The 15,581-nt window shown below is 39.3% G+C and overlaps 2 protein-coding genes across 2 annotated transcripts; one reads left to right on the top strand and one right to left on the bottom strand.

The window, feature by feature from the left end:
* The first annotated feature begins 254 nt into the window (after positions 1–254).
* neto2b (neuropilin (NRP) and tolloid (TLL)-like 2b) lies at positions 255–8,635 on the top strand. Its single transcript, XM_069711194.1, has 12 exons — positions 255–508; positions 2,010–2,066; positions 2,229–2,387; positions 3,203–3,451; positions 3,629–3,676; positions 3,847–3,974; positions 4,615–4,716; positions 4,891–5,017; positions 5,407–5,520; positions 6,144–6,205; positions 6,291–6,383; positions 6,476–8,635. Exons 1-12 carry the CDS (start codon positions 499–501, stop codon positions 6,911–6,913), a joined length of 1,587 nt encoding a protein of 528 aa, XP_069567295.1. The 5' UTR covers positions 255–498; the 3' UTR covers positions 6,914–8,635.
* Positions 8,636–8,889: 254 nt separating this feature from the next.
* Positions 8,890–14,938, bottom strand: LOC138628225 (transmembrane protein 116). Its single transcript, XM_069711131.1, has 12 exons — positions 14,856–14,938; positions 14,693–14,736; positions 13,818–13,881; positions 13,485–13,616; positions 12,119–12,223; positions 11,981–12,024; positions 11,736–11,861; positions 11,585–11,630; positions 11,295–11,366; positions 10,992–11,145; positions 10,785–10,867; positions 8,890–10,693 (listed from the first exon to the last, which is right to left on the bottom strand). The coding sequence occupies exons 1-12, from the start codon at positions 14,886–14,888 to the stop codon at positions 10,541–10,543; spliced, it is 1,056 nt and encodes a 351-aa protein (XP_069567232.1). The 5' UTR covers positions 14,889–14,938; the 3' UTR covers positions 8,890–10,540.
* Between the last annotated feature and the right edge of the window lie 643 nt (positions 14,939–15,581).

Below are 15,581 nucleotides of genomic sequence, written 5' to 3'. Positions count from 1 at the left end.
ATTTGCATTTTTAAAAAGGGAATTCCCAATTTAATTAATGGCTGTGCCAAACAGGCTATGGGAAGATTACCATATCAGTCATACTCATATAGGATGATGCACATGCGCAATCAGATCTTCCCCCATCTCGCGCCAACTGAGCTCAATCTTAAAACCGCGAGCAGCCGCAGACAGATCATCCGTTTATTTGAGAGGACGAGTCTCGCCTGATGCACACTGAGCTCCGCAGAAACAGCGTCTTTGCCCTGGAAAACTCTGCTCATGACATTTTGTCCTTTATGGGAAGACTGATGATGAGTCAGAAGTTCATCAGCTGTTTTGTGCCCCCAAAGACTCTCTTTGATTTTGACCAATAACATGAGGATGAAAAGGTGAAAGTTGGATTCTATAAATGCAACATGCGCTAATCCGAACCACTGGGCTTAAACGGAGATGTGAGGGACACACAGTGGGTTAAGTTTGAAATCATAACTCAGAAAACGGAGTCCAGCTACAACGATGCAGGCAGGTGAGTGAGATCATCCATATTTGCATAATTTAGGGCGTTTGGTGAATTTGGGCATTTTCTTTCTGTTTCTGAGGGCGAGTGACATATACGGGGTTTTCTAATCTTTTATAACCTTTTTCCAGATGTTCTTGGCAGACTTCTGACATGTTTGTACAGCTATGTTGTTGACAAACCTTTATTCGGGTTTGCAATCTGCAAAAGGAAAAACAAAAATCGACCGTGTGTGGGTTTTTAAAATCGAATTCCTGGAGACACTTTTTAGACAGGAAGACGAATGTTGTTTTGTAAGTATCTCTGGTGCAACAATTCACGGTGCTGAAGTGACAGCTCTCTCCCTGCACTCTTTAAAAAATATATATATTTTTTACAATGTTTGTAGAAGTTAAGACAAATGTTGCAATAAGATGTTTTAGGAATCCAAAAGTGGGAAATCTGCTTTCCCTGTTTTTTTTTTTTTTTTTTTTTGGCATCAGTGTGGTGCCTACGTGCCTGCACAGGAGGAGGATTTGGAGCTGCTGCTGGTGCTGTTGCTGCCGCCTCAGTGCCTCCTCCAAACACGCTGAATATGGGCTCTGAGGAAGTGATTCTTTGGCATTTTAACCCACAGAAAACCTTGCTTCAGCCATGCAGTATCCTGGCAGTCAGGTGTAGATATGGTGGAATGACAGTTGAGCTTAATTGCCTCATTTTACCATCTGGTCATTGAAGGAAGTCATTCAGATATCAGTATTGCTCCAAAGTTTTTCAAAAAATATTCTGTGTTCATTTCTAATATAACAGTGACATATGGCATTTAGAATGCTCTGTAAACAAAAACAAAATTAGAAACAGAAAATAAGTGATCAACGACAAATCATATTGTAGGCTTGTAAGCCTGGCATCATGTTAATAATGATTGGAAAAAGGTCTTAAAAGTTTTAAATTGGTCGTTAGAGGTCACGAGCTGCCTCAGCCGATACAGCCCACATGCTGTACAAATATCCACTGCTGTTTTGTGTCTTGCAGTGTGTCACTGGACATTCACTGCAACATCCTAAAATGCCACTTTGGTGAAAGCTCAAAGCAATTTTTTTGTAGCCTGATGCCCTTGGGCTGGATGGTCTATTTAGGTCACATTTTATGTAATAGGTGCAAATGTGTGTGTGATTTCATGACACATGGCTTTTTTTTATTTACCATTTGACGTCCTTGAACAGCATCATAGCAGACTGCACATTCTCAACTGTCCCACCTCTCATCCACTGAGTTACATATGAGCCTTGAAAAGAAAAAGGAAAGCAGGAATATGAGTAAGACTTAAGCAAACAGATGGTAGAAGCAGCATGACCTTACTCTGTCCCTGTCAAGCTTTGAATTCCACACCCCCGGCCCTTTATATACATTCAGGGAGAGACAACAAGCACAGACGAACAAATCCTGCTAAGCGCTCTCTCTCTGTCTCTCTCCTTTCTTCCTCGACTGTGCCCTTCCTCACTGTGATATCTGTTGGCTTTTTGTACAGTCTGGATATTTCTCCTATTCGTTGAGGAGGGATTTGCTCTGGCACAAAAGATTAAAGGTAAGATTGTTATCTTCACTGCTCTTTTTTGGACTGAGGGACTACAAATAACTCAATATAATTAGGTATAATGTTCAGGTGTCATTTGTCTTTGTACAGCAAATATTTGTATCATTACTGTCAGAATGTCATGTACCTCTTAAGCTGTCATATCACATGCAGGTGGAGGTGCAGGATCAAATGGAGTCAAACCTTCTCAACAACCGCAGCAATCTCGTCACTGTGGAAACTGGGTACGAAACACAGAGGGTGGCACCTTCAGCTCCCCAAACTACCCGAACACGTACCCACCAAATAAGGAGTGCCTGTACGTGCTGGAAGGTAACCAACAACATGCACCTGAGCCTGATCATTTCACTCCTGTGAAAAAATGTTTAGCTCCTGTTTCAAATTTTGTGAACGTTGCAGATTTATGACATTGAACTGGGTCAGATTTCTGTTGTGTAAATATTGGTAATAAATGATGGGCGGCACAGTGGTGCAGTGGTTAGCATTGTCGCCTCACAGCGAGAGGGCTCCGGGCCCGTTTCCCGGCCTGGGGCCTTTCTGTGTGGAGTTTGCATGTTCTCCCTGTGTCTGCGTTGGTTCTCTCCGGGTACTCTGGAGCGTAGTCCGACCCCCCCTCCCCCAGCCCCCACAACGCCGTTCAAGATACAGCGGCTATTTATAATGGATGGATGGATGGATGGATGGATGGGACAATGACACCAGTAAAAACATTGTTTCATATGGCCAGTGTATAAGGTGATCAATAATTCAAACTGCTGTTGTTATTGCCTCCCTCATTACCTCCTTCCAATCCTAAACTGATGATGTTGTTTGGATTATATTTATGCAACATCTGTCCAAACTAAAGACAAACAAGCTATCAGGAGATAACTTTATCGAATGTATACCTCATTATCTTGTACACTAAACGACGTATCAAACTTGGTTGTGCCTTAGTTCCCTTCTTATTGCTGCTGTCGCCCACAAAACATGCTGATTTACAGTAATTATGAACTCAGATATGCAACACTAAGAAATATTTGAAAGGAGTATATCGTTTTTCACTGCACTGTCCATTCTCTGGTGGTATTATATCCCTAAATCACCTCCATGGCAGTAGAAGTGACACACTGCCAGTCTGTCCACAGCCCTGCCTCGCCAGAGGATAGAGCTGCTGTTTGATGAGGTCTTCCATATCGAGGCGTCCTTTGAGTGCCGTTTCGACAACATCGAGGTGCGGGATGGTCCCTTCAGTTTCTCGCCGCTCATCAATTGCTTCTGTGGCACAGCCAGTCCCGGACTAATCCACTCCAGCGGACGCTTCATGTGGATCCGCTTCTTCAGTGATGAAGAGCTGGAGGGAACTGGCTTCCAGGTCCAGTACAGCTTCACTGCAGGTGAATAAAACAGTGGGATGGTTAATTTATCCCTGTATAAACTGAATGTTCATCCAGTCTGCTCAAATAATGCCTCCATCAAATGTATTTGCTGCTACTAGCCATCTAAATGTCTACACTGAGTGAGAATGCACTTGATACTGTACGTCACTGTCTGTCTTTTGATTTCCCCCAAAGATCCTGAATTTCATCTGCATGTGGGAGGACTTTTAAACCCCATCCCAGGTAGTGCAACCACATGTCCACTGAAAACAACTTCCTTTGTACATCTTTTTGTGATTATGTGATGCAAATTCATGTCGATCTCAGCTCACCACCACGACCTAATCTCATGGTTTTTCTCCTGTATGTTTCCACTTTCTCTGCCTCTTTGTTTCTTGTTGTCCGTGAGTCAGATTGTCAGTTTGAGCTGTCTGGGGCCGATGGCCTGATCCGTTCCAGTCAGGTGGAGGAGGAATACAAAGTGAAGCCAGAACAGGCAGTGGACTGCATCTGGACTATACGAGCCCCGGCAAAGAACAGGGTAAGTGGCACGTGACATGTTAGATTTACATTTACAGTATTGCCAATTATTTAATTCTCAACAGCAGTTTGAGCTTAATTTCATGTTTATCAATATTATTGTTAACTGGATGATTATATAAGGAAAAAAATGAAAGTTAAATAAAGGTGGTGAGAATAAAGGAAAAATTTAAAAAAATCCCACAAAATTAAGTTGAGAACAGGGGAAATGACTCATTGGGTGCAAAATGACACAGTAAAGTGGTTGGAAAGATGAGTCTCCAGCCTGCAGCTCATTTCACATCCTGCGTTATCTTCACCCACTCCACATCTGTTTTGATGTATTCCTAGTCTTAATCATAAGGACAAAGCATGTGGTCTTCAATTTCATGTCACAAAACCCCTCGATTAATGGGCTTTACACTTTTATCATTAAACATTTACTAATTGTACATGACTTGACAAACTGTATATGTGCATATAAAGTATAAACATATACGTCGATAATCCAAAAGTCTACATAAGTACACATGCAGTAGAGCTGACTCAGAATGATTTAGATTTGATCCTTTAGTGCAGTGATGCCTTCACACGACAGGAGAAAAATATACCTGAAAACTGAACATAATGTACAGTGTATTCCCTCTCATTAATTATTCCAGATTTATCTGCGTTTCTTGGAATACCAGATGGAAAACTCAAATGAATGTAAGAAGAACTTTGTGGCTGTTTATGATGGCAGTAATGCCATTGAGGATCTAAAGGTAATATATATGTAACACTAGACTGTAAAATTAGTCTCTTTGCATGAAGCACTTTACTGCTTTTTTAATATCATGTTTGAATCAGAAATATAGAGCACCCGTCCTAAAAACCTTGGCCTCAATGAGACTGCGCATCCACAGCTATCATAGAAAATGATGTGTGGTTTCTTACAGGCCAAGTTTTGTAGCACAGTAGCAAATGACGTCATGCTAGACACTGGCGTGGGAGTGGTGAGGATGTGGGCCGATGAGACAAGCCGTCTCAGCCGTTTCCGGATGCTGTTCACTTCTTTCGCTGACCGTGAGTTTGTCGTTCAGATTATTCTTATCTTCCGTCATTTAAACATTTTTCTGATGTGCTTTCAGTTTATTTTCTGCAGCTGTGACAGTGCAAGTACAGCATGTGGCTTGGATGTATGATTGCAAACAGATTTGTTATAGCATTCCCCTGTGGTTGCCATTCATCATTGCAGATTTTAGACAAATTTTTTGGTTTTAGTTAAATTAAATAATGTACTAAGATATTAAATAACGCTAAGCAAAAGAACAGCTCCATAGTTTATCAAGCATTTTAAAGATGTAATTCCAGTTACGCAGCTCTCGCTAAGATTTACCTCTCACTGTTAGTGGGTTGCTTTGTCAGCTGGTCTGCATACCTCACATACTGATACACCTGTGTTTCTGTTTTAGCACCCTGTACAGGCAGCACATTCTTTTGCCACAGTAACATGTGCATCAACACTTCTCTGGTGTGCAATGGCATACAAAACTGTGTCTTTCCTTGGGATGAGAGCAACTGCAAAGGTACCCCAGTTCTGCCAAGACACTTGGCAGGAATACTTTCTTTGATCCGCCAGTCTGTGCTGTGCCGTATTACAATGAGTTGTGTAGTGCTGTGATGCATGTCATGTCTGACTCTGCTATGTCACATTCAGCCTCCTTGAGGATCTGTGACTATAATTCGACAAAGTATTTGCACTGGGACACTCGTACAGACCTCAGCAAGTCTTCTTTGTTATTTTCCACCCTGATATTACAGAGTAATAAGTATTGGTACATTTTTGACAGTGCAGTCCTATTGGCAGGAAAATCACAATCTCATCATCTTTGACACTTTTCCAACTAAAAGACCTTCAAGACATTTTGGTTGATAAGTGAAACTTGAGCACCTCAATTGTTGGGGTGGCTATTTATCCCTGCTTTGGTTTTTAGTGAACGCTCCAAATTGTTCCTGGCAATCAAAGATATAGACTGCCTTGACGAGTGGCAACAAGTAAATGACTTATGTAGTCTCAATACCTCCTAACGTCCCTCATATTTTAATTATCTTTGTCACTCTCTTCATCTTTGTCATCCAGAGAAAAAGAACAAAGGTATTTTTCACCAGATCACAAAGACCCATGGGACAATAATCTGTGTGTCAACAGGAGTGGTGCTGTTACTCCTCATTGTTTCCATTCTGGTACAAGTCAAACAGCCACGTAAAAAGGTAATTAATGTAATTATTTGATATCAGGTCACAGAATATTGCTGTAGAATTTTCAAATTCATTAAGTGTGTTCGAAAATTTGAAGGTGTTGGTACGTAAGAACAACCTCTTTCATCGCGCTGACTTCCAGGAGGTGTTTGACCCTCCGCACTACGAGCTCTTCACTCTCAGAGACAAGGTCAACTGGATTAATTTGATAGCCTATATAATTTTCTGTACGTGCTTATTTCTTTTTTAAATTCCAAATGTAAAAACATTGTCCTTTTTCAGGAGATGTCTGGGGACCTCGGGGAGTTATCAGAGGAACTCCAGTCCCTACACGCATTCAGAAGATCCTCACGCTGCATTCACGAACACCATTGTGGCTCTCAGGCCTCTATCAACTCCATCAAAGCCAGTCAAGGTGCACATGGCCTGGGCAGGGGATCCATGGAGCTCCCGCCTTTCAGAGAGGACTTCAAGAGCGCCTTACCTCCCTTCAAAGACTTGAACAGCAGTCTGCGGAAGAAGAGCTGGCCTAGTATAATACCGGGCCGAATGCAGAGCCATCATGGTATGGGGGATAGAGCACTTCGGCAGGACAGAGTTATGGAGGAGGACGAAGATGAAGAGGAGGATGGAAGGTATGATGCGTATGTGCGAAGAGCAGGAAGCCGAAGAGGCAACTATGAAATGGCTCAACAAAGATCGTTGTCCATGGACTTCTAAAAAGAAAGGGCGAGTTTGGTGCGGCAAGTTCTGTGGCAATTTTGGGGCTGAACTCTGCAGATTTAAAGAACAGAGGAAGAAGACGGGAGACTTACTGCTACCTGTCACTTTTTCACTTGACTCCTGGTTGGAGAATCATAAACTCTGTTAAAGATCAGTGCTTCAGGAACTATACGGAAGATAATCAAAAACTGCCAGATCTGCTTGGACAGTAAAACAGCCGACGGGTACTATCATTGTGGTAAAAGTGACGAGAAATAATTATGCTGTGTATTGTGTTATTGATGTATTTAATACATTTTACTGTAAAGCAAAAAGCTTTTGTTGAAGTAAATCAGTGTTTAGGTTCTAAAAAAGATTTCGAGACAAAGTGTGATTATATTCTAAGCTGCAATGGAAAAGTTACATCTCATTTTTTCTTTCAACAATTAATAAATGTATTGAAAATAAATCGCTAACAGTAAGTTCAACTTCACAGAGAGGAAGTGTGTGTTAATCTTGACATTTTTAAAAGGTGAGTCACACAGGTATGCTGGTTGGACATTCTCCAGAGTCAAAGTATTATATAATCTGATTTTATAGCGAGCAAAACCACACTTATTCTCATCCAACACGAGGAAACTTTGTCTCGCTTTCTTTTTGAATGTAAACACAAACTGTAGTGAAGTTTGGTTTAGCAGATGTATACTTACTTAGTGGAGAGAATCCGACTCAATTTGGATTATAGGTTGCGGTTAATAACCAAGAACAATATTTGGAAAATGAATAATTAAATCAGAAATATAAATGAAAAGAAAAGTGTAAGTATAATGACCTTGACACAAAGGTTGATCTGAGCAGGTTAGGCTTTAGATTGGGTTTCCTGGTAAATTAAAGCATAATCTACACCTATCTAATAACAGAACATTTTTAACGTGTTGTATCCCGATGACGATATACTCATGTGAACATTTTCCCTATACTGTAATTGGAAAACACAGAACTGTCTCTGAAATACCCACACAAGCACAGCTTAGTGTTCAGCTAAACTACTTACATAACCTTGGAGCTGGAGCACAGACCACATTTATAAAGCCTTGAAGTTTAGTCAGCAAATCTGTGTTGTTCATTTATCATATTCAGGAAATTCACCGCGCAGATAATTAATGGAGCAACTATACATACTCACAGACAAACACATGACCATGCATTCTTGCTGCGGTTGCGCACCTGATGTTTGACCTTGAAGTATGTTCTGATATGCTCAAGAATAAAAAATTAAAAAAAAAAAATCCCAAAATAATGTTTGCTTTGGCAACTTTCTACAAATGACCAATACAATAAAAATATGACCAAACAGCTGATAAATAATGTGAATGTGTCAGTTTTGCATTTGGGCAGCAGATTGACCCAAATGCTTCCATAAATTGGCCTTGTATTAGAAGTAACTTGATTTATCAAATACTGTTATGCACAGACAATTTTTCATATTCAAGAATAGGCAGAATATCTGGGTCAGATCAGATAGCAAAGGGCTCAGAGTAAATCGAAATATAGCACAATAGGTGCAGGTGACACAGGCTGCATGAGTTTTTATTTCTATAAATGACTTGACAATTTGACTGTGATAATCGCTCAACTTATCATCCAAGGTGTTCGTCATTCTCTCCTCAACTGCATGCCAGGACAAAAACCCAAGCCATGAATCCTCCCAAGACACGAATTCTCCAGTCAGTCCTGGGATTAGCCTGAGCAGGTGAGAGACAGCTGACAGGTCAAGCCAGAGGTCTGGAAGATCTGGAGTCCAGAGAGGTGAGTGTAGTAGCTCCGAGGTAGGAGCGGCAGACTGCAGGTGAGTGGAGAATTACCAGCTAGCGGATGAGAGTGGATCGGGCAGGGGGCTATTCTTCTGGCAGAGTACTGCAGAAGACAGGCAGAGGCATGGCAAGATTGCAGGAAATCAAAGAGTCAAAGAGAATCGTCACCAGAATCAACACTGTGATTTAGCTTCTGTTTATGTGACTGGTCTACTTGATGAATGGCAACCAACAAAATCATACAGTTGTCAAATGAGGAGGTGCAGAAGTTATTATGTATGGTCACTGATGAAAGGATCCAGCGAGTGTGTCTGATTTCGCGGTAGTTTCATGCAGCACTACTATGACGACTAGCTACACAAAGTAGGTACTATCTACAGAGGGAAACTAAATCTATAAAAGTAATTGGCATTAAACTCCATACAGCACTTGTGGAGAAACCTGAAGATGTCAGTTCACCAAGGCTTCCCGTCCAATCTGATCCGATCTGGAGAGGATTTGTCAGAAAGAGAATAGGATAAATTGCCCAGGTCCAGGTGGGCAACAATAGTGGATACTTATCAAGAAGAGCTGTAATGGCTGCCAAAGCAGCTAAAAAAAGTACTGAGTTAAGAGTCTAAATACTTTTGTGAATGAGTTATTTCAGTTTTTGATTTTTAATATATTTTCAACAAAAGGCTTTTACTTATCAGTATGGGCTATTGAGTGTAAATTGAGAGGAAAATTGCCAGTTTTATTCATTAAGAATAAATCTACAACACAATAAAATGTGTAAAAACTAAAGAAATCTGAATAGTTTATGTTTTGTTATGTGCTTGATAAGTATTTGGCCTTCAGAAAGAGAACTCGGAGAACAGCTGAAAATCAAGTTTACCTTTAGCTTACAGCATAACAGGTGTGGTGATCAGGGACATAAGGAGCAGCAGGTTGGCATGCACTCAGTCAACAATTGAGAGTTTGACTCATGCAGACACAGGTTTACACGTGACCGTGGAGTATAAGACATTCATAACAGGAGAGTGTGCTGATCTCGCCAAGCTATGTTTAGGAGTGAGGGAACAAACCCTATATCAGGTATGTCCTGCGTGTGACCTCAGTTGCACAAACATGTACTATTTTTTATGAGATACCTTAACAGTTGAGGTTGCACACATGGCATGACAAAGCACTGTGGCACTCAGGTTTCCTTTTCTTGCCTGCAGCAACTCAGCATTCCTCAGCACATCGACTCCTGAGACTAAACAACACATTATAGGTCGTACAAGCTTCTGAAATTACATAAAAGTGACTGCAAAGAAGGCAAGCTGACAGGTTTTACATAATCCTTGTCTTGAACTACAAAGTAGTGATGGATGATTGAATAAAAAGTGGTTAAAAAAACACCTTATTGATCAACATAAATAAATATGATAAAACAATACAAAACAAATCACACACATACCAATAAGTCTGTCATTTTCAATGGCATCTCTAAAATATTTGATAAAACAAGCATTCATATAAATGTATAAATAAGATACAATAATACACTTTATCTAAAAGTGTTTTTTGTCCCAATTTTTACCATACAGTATGTTACTATTTGGTACTGTGACTTTGCTTAAAACACGACAAAATCGGTTACTGCAATGAAAAATATGACATCAGTTGTAACTTGTTTAAATAGTTTTTGTGTTATTTTGTAGTCATTTCTCCCATCTTCAGTCCATAAATGAGAACATGTAGTGTTTCAGCCTAAACGGTCATGAAGTAGTGATGTGTGCAGGCAGGCCATCAGTCTCCCTAAAGCCAAAGTGTTGTGATGCAGCACAATGTCTCTCAGAGTCAGCAATCAGGACGAGCTCCTCAGTGATTCATCAAAAAAGGCCAGGCGGTCATAAGCTACCAGTGGTGTGTTCTCCCCGAGAACGGCCTCTGTGAAGTTGGGCCGTCTCCAGGCGTAAACCATACTGTTCAGGAAACCTTGTAGGGACACACTGCCAGCCTGAAATAAGCAAAAATAAATACTGTAACCTGCAACTCAGCCATCAGATAAAATTTGTATTTTCTCCTCTGACGTCAGTCCTTAAATGTACCTGCATCATGTAAAAGCCAAACAAGCTGCTTTGTTCAATGTTTGTCCGTATCATGAGGGTGGACAGCAGAATGAGGACAAGAGCTACAGGAGGCAGAAATAAACAGTAGGGCATTAATCTGTTTGAATGCCCAAATGCTGTTGATTTAAAGTTGATGATCACATTAGCTTTAAAATTGCATGCTTGTGTTTGTGTGTGTGTGTGTACCTGGTGTCCAACAGATCAAGATGACCATCACCATATTCCTTGCTGTAGAAATAACCCTTCTGAATCTCCTTCTTGAACGTCCATCTCCCTCCACAGGAAAAAGGCCCTCCTGCTCATGTCTTTCATACCATTTACCAACCTTATAGTAAATGACCTAAAACAAAGATGGATTATTACAGTCCGCTTACTTACATGTAAATACGTAATCCATGTCAAATTACAGCTATATCAGCAGAAAACTGCATATAAACATTGTTTGTATTTGTGCTACAATAATGTGATTTTTTTTTTTTAATGACTTACAGAGCAAGACACAATCACTGGTATCACCATAAAGAAAAGAAAAACTCTGATGAAAGTATCGTGGATTATCTCCTAAGAAGAAAAGAAAATCATGTTAATACTAATGTGCATTGCTCATTAGTTAAAAACTGTCCTGCTACCCTATTAATAATAAAATATAATGACCTGTTTATATAATACAAAATGCAACAATACCAATCAGTATCTGAGAAATAAAACACCAGAAATTCAACTGAATACATGAGAAATCTAGATAAAAGAAAGTGTTTGAAATACAGATTTATACTCACAGGGTCGGAGCAGGAATCTCTCCAGACATGCAGGAACAAAATACAACTGCAGAATAGATAAATCACAAAAATCAGAAACACAAGGGAACAGACCTAATTCACTACTGCAACTTCTTTGAAAGAGGAAACTTTGGAGGAGGTTGATGCTCACCTGGTGCAGTATGTGTTATCATTAAGGATAAATGCGCCATGTGATCTGTTGGTGACTGGAATCAGCGAGGTCATTTTTATAAAAGGTGTGAGCACATATGCAAAGTATATTGCAAGTGGGATCAACCTGTAATATTGGGCAGAGAGAGAAAAATGATTTAATTGTTCACACCAGAGAAGATATCCATAAAGTCGGATGAGTTACTTATTATACAACATTTAAAAAAAGGTGGATGACAAACTCACCACACAATGGCATACACAAGTAGAGATTTCATTTGTCTTCTGTGCTGTAAACCAGGACAGTTAAGGGCAAAAATAATATTACAGAATCTAGAAAGATTCTGAGTAAGTAATGAACTACAAAATCAGATGATGCCTCACCTGTGCAATCCCATCATCTGCTGGTCTGTCTCTCCATCCTTGGATTGCATTCTTCGACTTCCAAGCGTAAACGACCACCAGCAGAAATGAAATGAAATAAAAGGTCTGGAACAGAAAAAACAGAATGCAGTGAATGATTCAAAATGTAAGAGTTTATGTGGTTATGATGAATCGGTTATATCTGATCAGTTATGACTAGGTACTCATATTTTCAAACTTTACATTGAATGTCACAGGGCTCGGTTAAATGTCTTTAACGCTTGCAAAAATGTTGATGAGTTTAAGAAAAAGTCCATTCCCTGCTCCATTAACATAAAAATGTTTCAAAGAGGTTTATTTATAGTTTGTGGCCAGCTGAAATGTTTTGACTGAGTTCAGACATTTGTTCTTCATCTTTATTAGCACAATTTTTATGATTCTTTCTGAGGACATTTTTATTATTTAGCTTAGTTTTGCTAAGCTGCTTTATTTCACTTCAAACATTCTGTTACTGCTATTTTACATTAACCTTTAAGATATACAAGGACATTTTTGTAACAACTTCATTGTAAAGCCTATTGGAGCCAAAAGATTCTCCATCTGTTTGAGGCAACGGAGCCATGTTACCAAACAAGGGACAACATTAACCTCATGTTGGAGGGGACTTCAATTCCATGTCAGTCAGTTCATAAATGTAAACTGACTATTATTTTTACATTTTTAAGTTTCAAAAGACTGATTGTTTTCCATATCTGCATTTTGAAAGAAATCTGCAATGTGAAGTGAAAAAAAATGAGTAACACCGTTTTTGTACTTACATTACATTATTTTTTCTTGTCTTTTTGTTTTATGTAAAATCAATATCTACTTTTCTCTTAATACTTGTAAATGATTGTAAAAATGTTGACGGAAAATTTAGAAAACTTAAGTTTAAAGTTGATCCAGTTCACAACAAACTTGGCCAAAAATTTTAACAGTTCTAAAATGTGACGGCTAAAACAATAATTAATCAAATATACAGCTTCTCCTGTCGAACAGAGGGGAGTGTAGAGACATTTGCATAACTGACAAGACGAAGCAAAACTGCTTACCACTTTGTTTTATAGATGCAATTAAAGGACACAAGGTTTTGCTGCTAGAATGACATGACATATTCCCACATGACTCGTGAAATGCTGCATTTATATGATTCATAATCGAACCTTTAACCTTGAAAACCTCATATACTTAAACTGGGAAATACCAAAATCCAAGTGGATGCTTTTACACTCACCCACTCTCTTCTTCTCTGCACTTTCATTTTTTTTCATTTAAGATCAAACTCTTCCTTCACCAGAAAACCATCTTGTAAATGATTTATTTGTAGGAGCATAAGCTTGTTTCTTACCAGTGACAGTGGTAGGCTGTATTGGCAGATGGCTACACTGTTGTCACTGCGGACTATATTCATAACACTGGTGGACATCAGGATCAAAGCAGCCAGAAGGTCCGCCAGAGCAAGCTGTACCAGGAGGTGTACCTGCAAATAAATACATACACATGAAGGATGCTGATTGTAGTAAAATAGTGTTACACATAATAAAACAAAAGACAACAAATGTTATGCAACCTTTTGTGCCACTGAACTCAAACACTTAGATCTGGCACTGACAAGACGCAAAGCTTCACCAACATGAACAAACTATCATACGTTTATTTAATAATAGATTTGTTTACTCACCTGTTCTTGCAAATGCCTCCATCTAATTATGGAAACCACAAGGACAGAAAAACTCCCGATCACGCTGTAATAAATCAGAAATATGTGCATTATTAAATAACAGCAAAATATTATATTAGTATGTGCTAATTTCAGTCAAAAATCTTCACCATGTGTGAAAAGATTAAAATAAACAAGGTATTTTGTAATTTGGCACCACATCAACACTGAACCTGGACAGGTTTATTGTACAGGTCAGTGTCTGAGAACAAGATAGACATCTTTGTCTGAAAGACAGCTTATCTCAGACATGTGACACCTGTATCAAAGCTGTAATGTGGCGAAAATCATAGCTCTGCTCTTCTTCCACAGAAACTAACAAGAGGAACGAAAGACCCCACATTTTCTCCTTAACCTATTTGTCCTCTCTCTTTTGGCTTTTACTTTCATTCTTACAAGACAAACAGGTACAGCAAGTTACAGTCTGAGTGTTCACAAAAGAACGTTTTAGCCCTCCTGTTGTCCTCGGGTCAAAATGACCCGCAGCTGTGCTCAACCAAGTTCTATTTTATTTCTATATTTTTATATTTTTTGGGATCATTGGTCATCATTCTTTAAAGAAACCTTCACAGCCTCCTTGTCACCAATGATCCCAAAAAGTATGAAAATAAAATAGAACTTGGTTGAACACAGCTGCGGGTCATTTTGACCCGAGGACAACAGGAGGGTTAAGTTATCCATATTTGCAGGAAGTGAGCTCCAACTCCAAGTTATGAATGTAAGACAATAACTGTTGGACTGGAGGAAAGAAAATACAAGTAAATGTGTTTTTTTCTCATTTGGCAAACCAGAACATTTTTATGTAATTCAAGCATGCAATTGAAAAAGCACATTACCTGGGAGTGAGTAACACTATGTACACAGTCGAGAGAAAGTCAATCTGGAAAAAAAATACATGTTTTGAGAGTTGTTTGACTATTATTTCCCTCTTAAAAGTTTTCATGAAAAAAATATTTTTCTTCAAATTAATTCATTGCGGACAAAGCTGTGTTTGCCTACCTGGTCTCCATTCAGTATACCATCAGGCTCCATGGTGATAAGTTTTCTATCCAAAAGACAGATTTGATATGTGCCTGACCAAACAGCTTGTCTCTCAAAGCAGGCCTTTGTGAAAATGTTTTTTTTTTTTTTACCAACCCACACCTTTATAAAAGTCTGCACCTTGTCACGCAATACTGTTTTGACTCCACCTGCTTTGAGGATGTTCTTGTGTGTGTGCTGTACACCAGTTAGTTATAAAATAATAGCCTACTTTGAAATGGGAAACCCCAGGTATGAATTTAAATATTCCATATCTGACATCCAATTTTCCAAGATTTTCCTCTGTACTGTTTGGGGTTTTTACCGTCGTATGGTTATTCCAAATGAACAAAATAATGAATGTTTTACTGGCTCTGCTTCCTGCTGACAGCCACACACACACACACACACACACACACACACACACACACACACACACACACACACACACACACACACACACACACACACACACACACACACACACACACACACACACACAGTCTGTGAGTGTGGAGTCCACATTCCCCCCTGGATTACCAGGTTACTGGGTTCAATACAGTGTTCACAGTGTATTGTTCAATGCAGACAGTATATAAAGAGATTCAGCGCGTACTCATACTAATGAATGTCAGTGTTACAGCGACATCTAGTGGTAGAAATCGGACTAGCATTTTATTTTTTAACGTGACGAAAACAAGTCTT

This window comes from Brachyistius frenatus, unplaced genomic scaffold, assembly GCF_029030835.1.
Source record: "Brachyistius frenatus isolate BFR_SWC_R1_liver_20210118 unplaced genomic scaffold, ASM2903083v1 Contig_97, whole genome shotgun sequence".
NCBI lineage: Eukaryota > Metazoa > Chordata > Actinopteri > Embiotocidae > Brachyistius > Brachyistius frenatus.
This window is presented reverse-complemented; position numbering and strand designations above follow the sequence as displayed.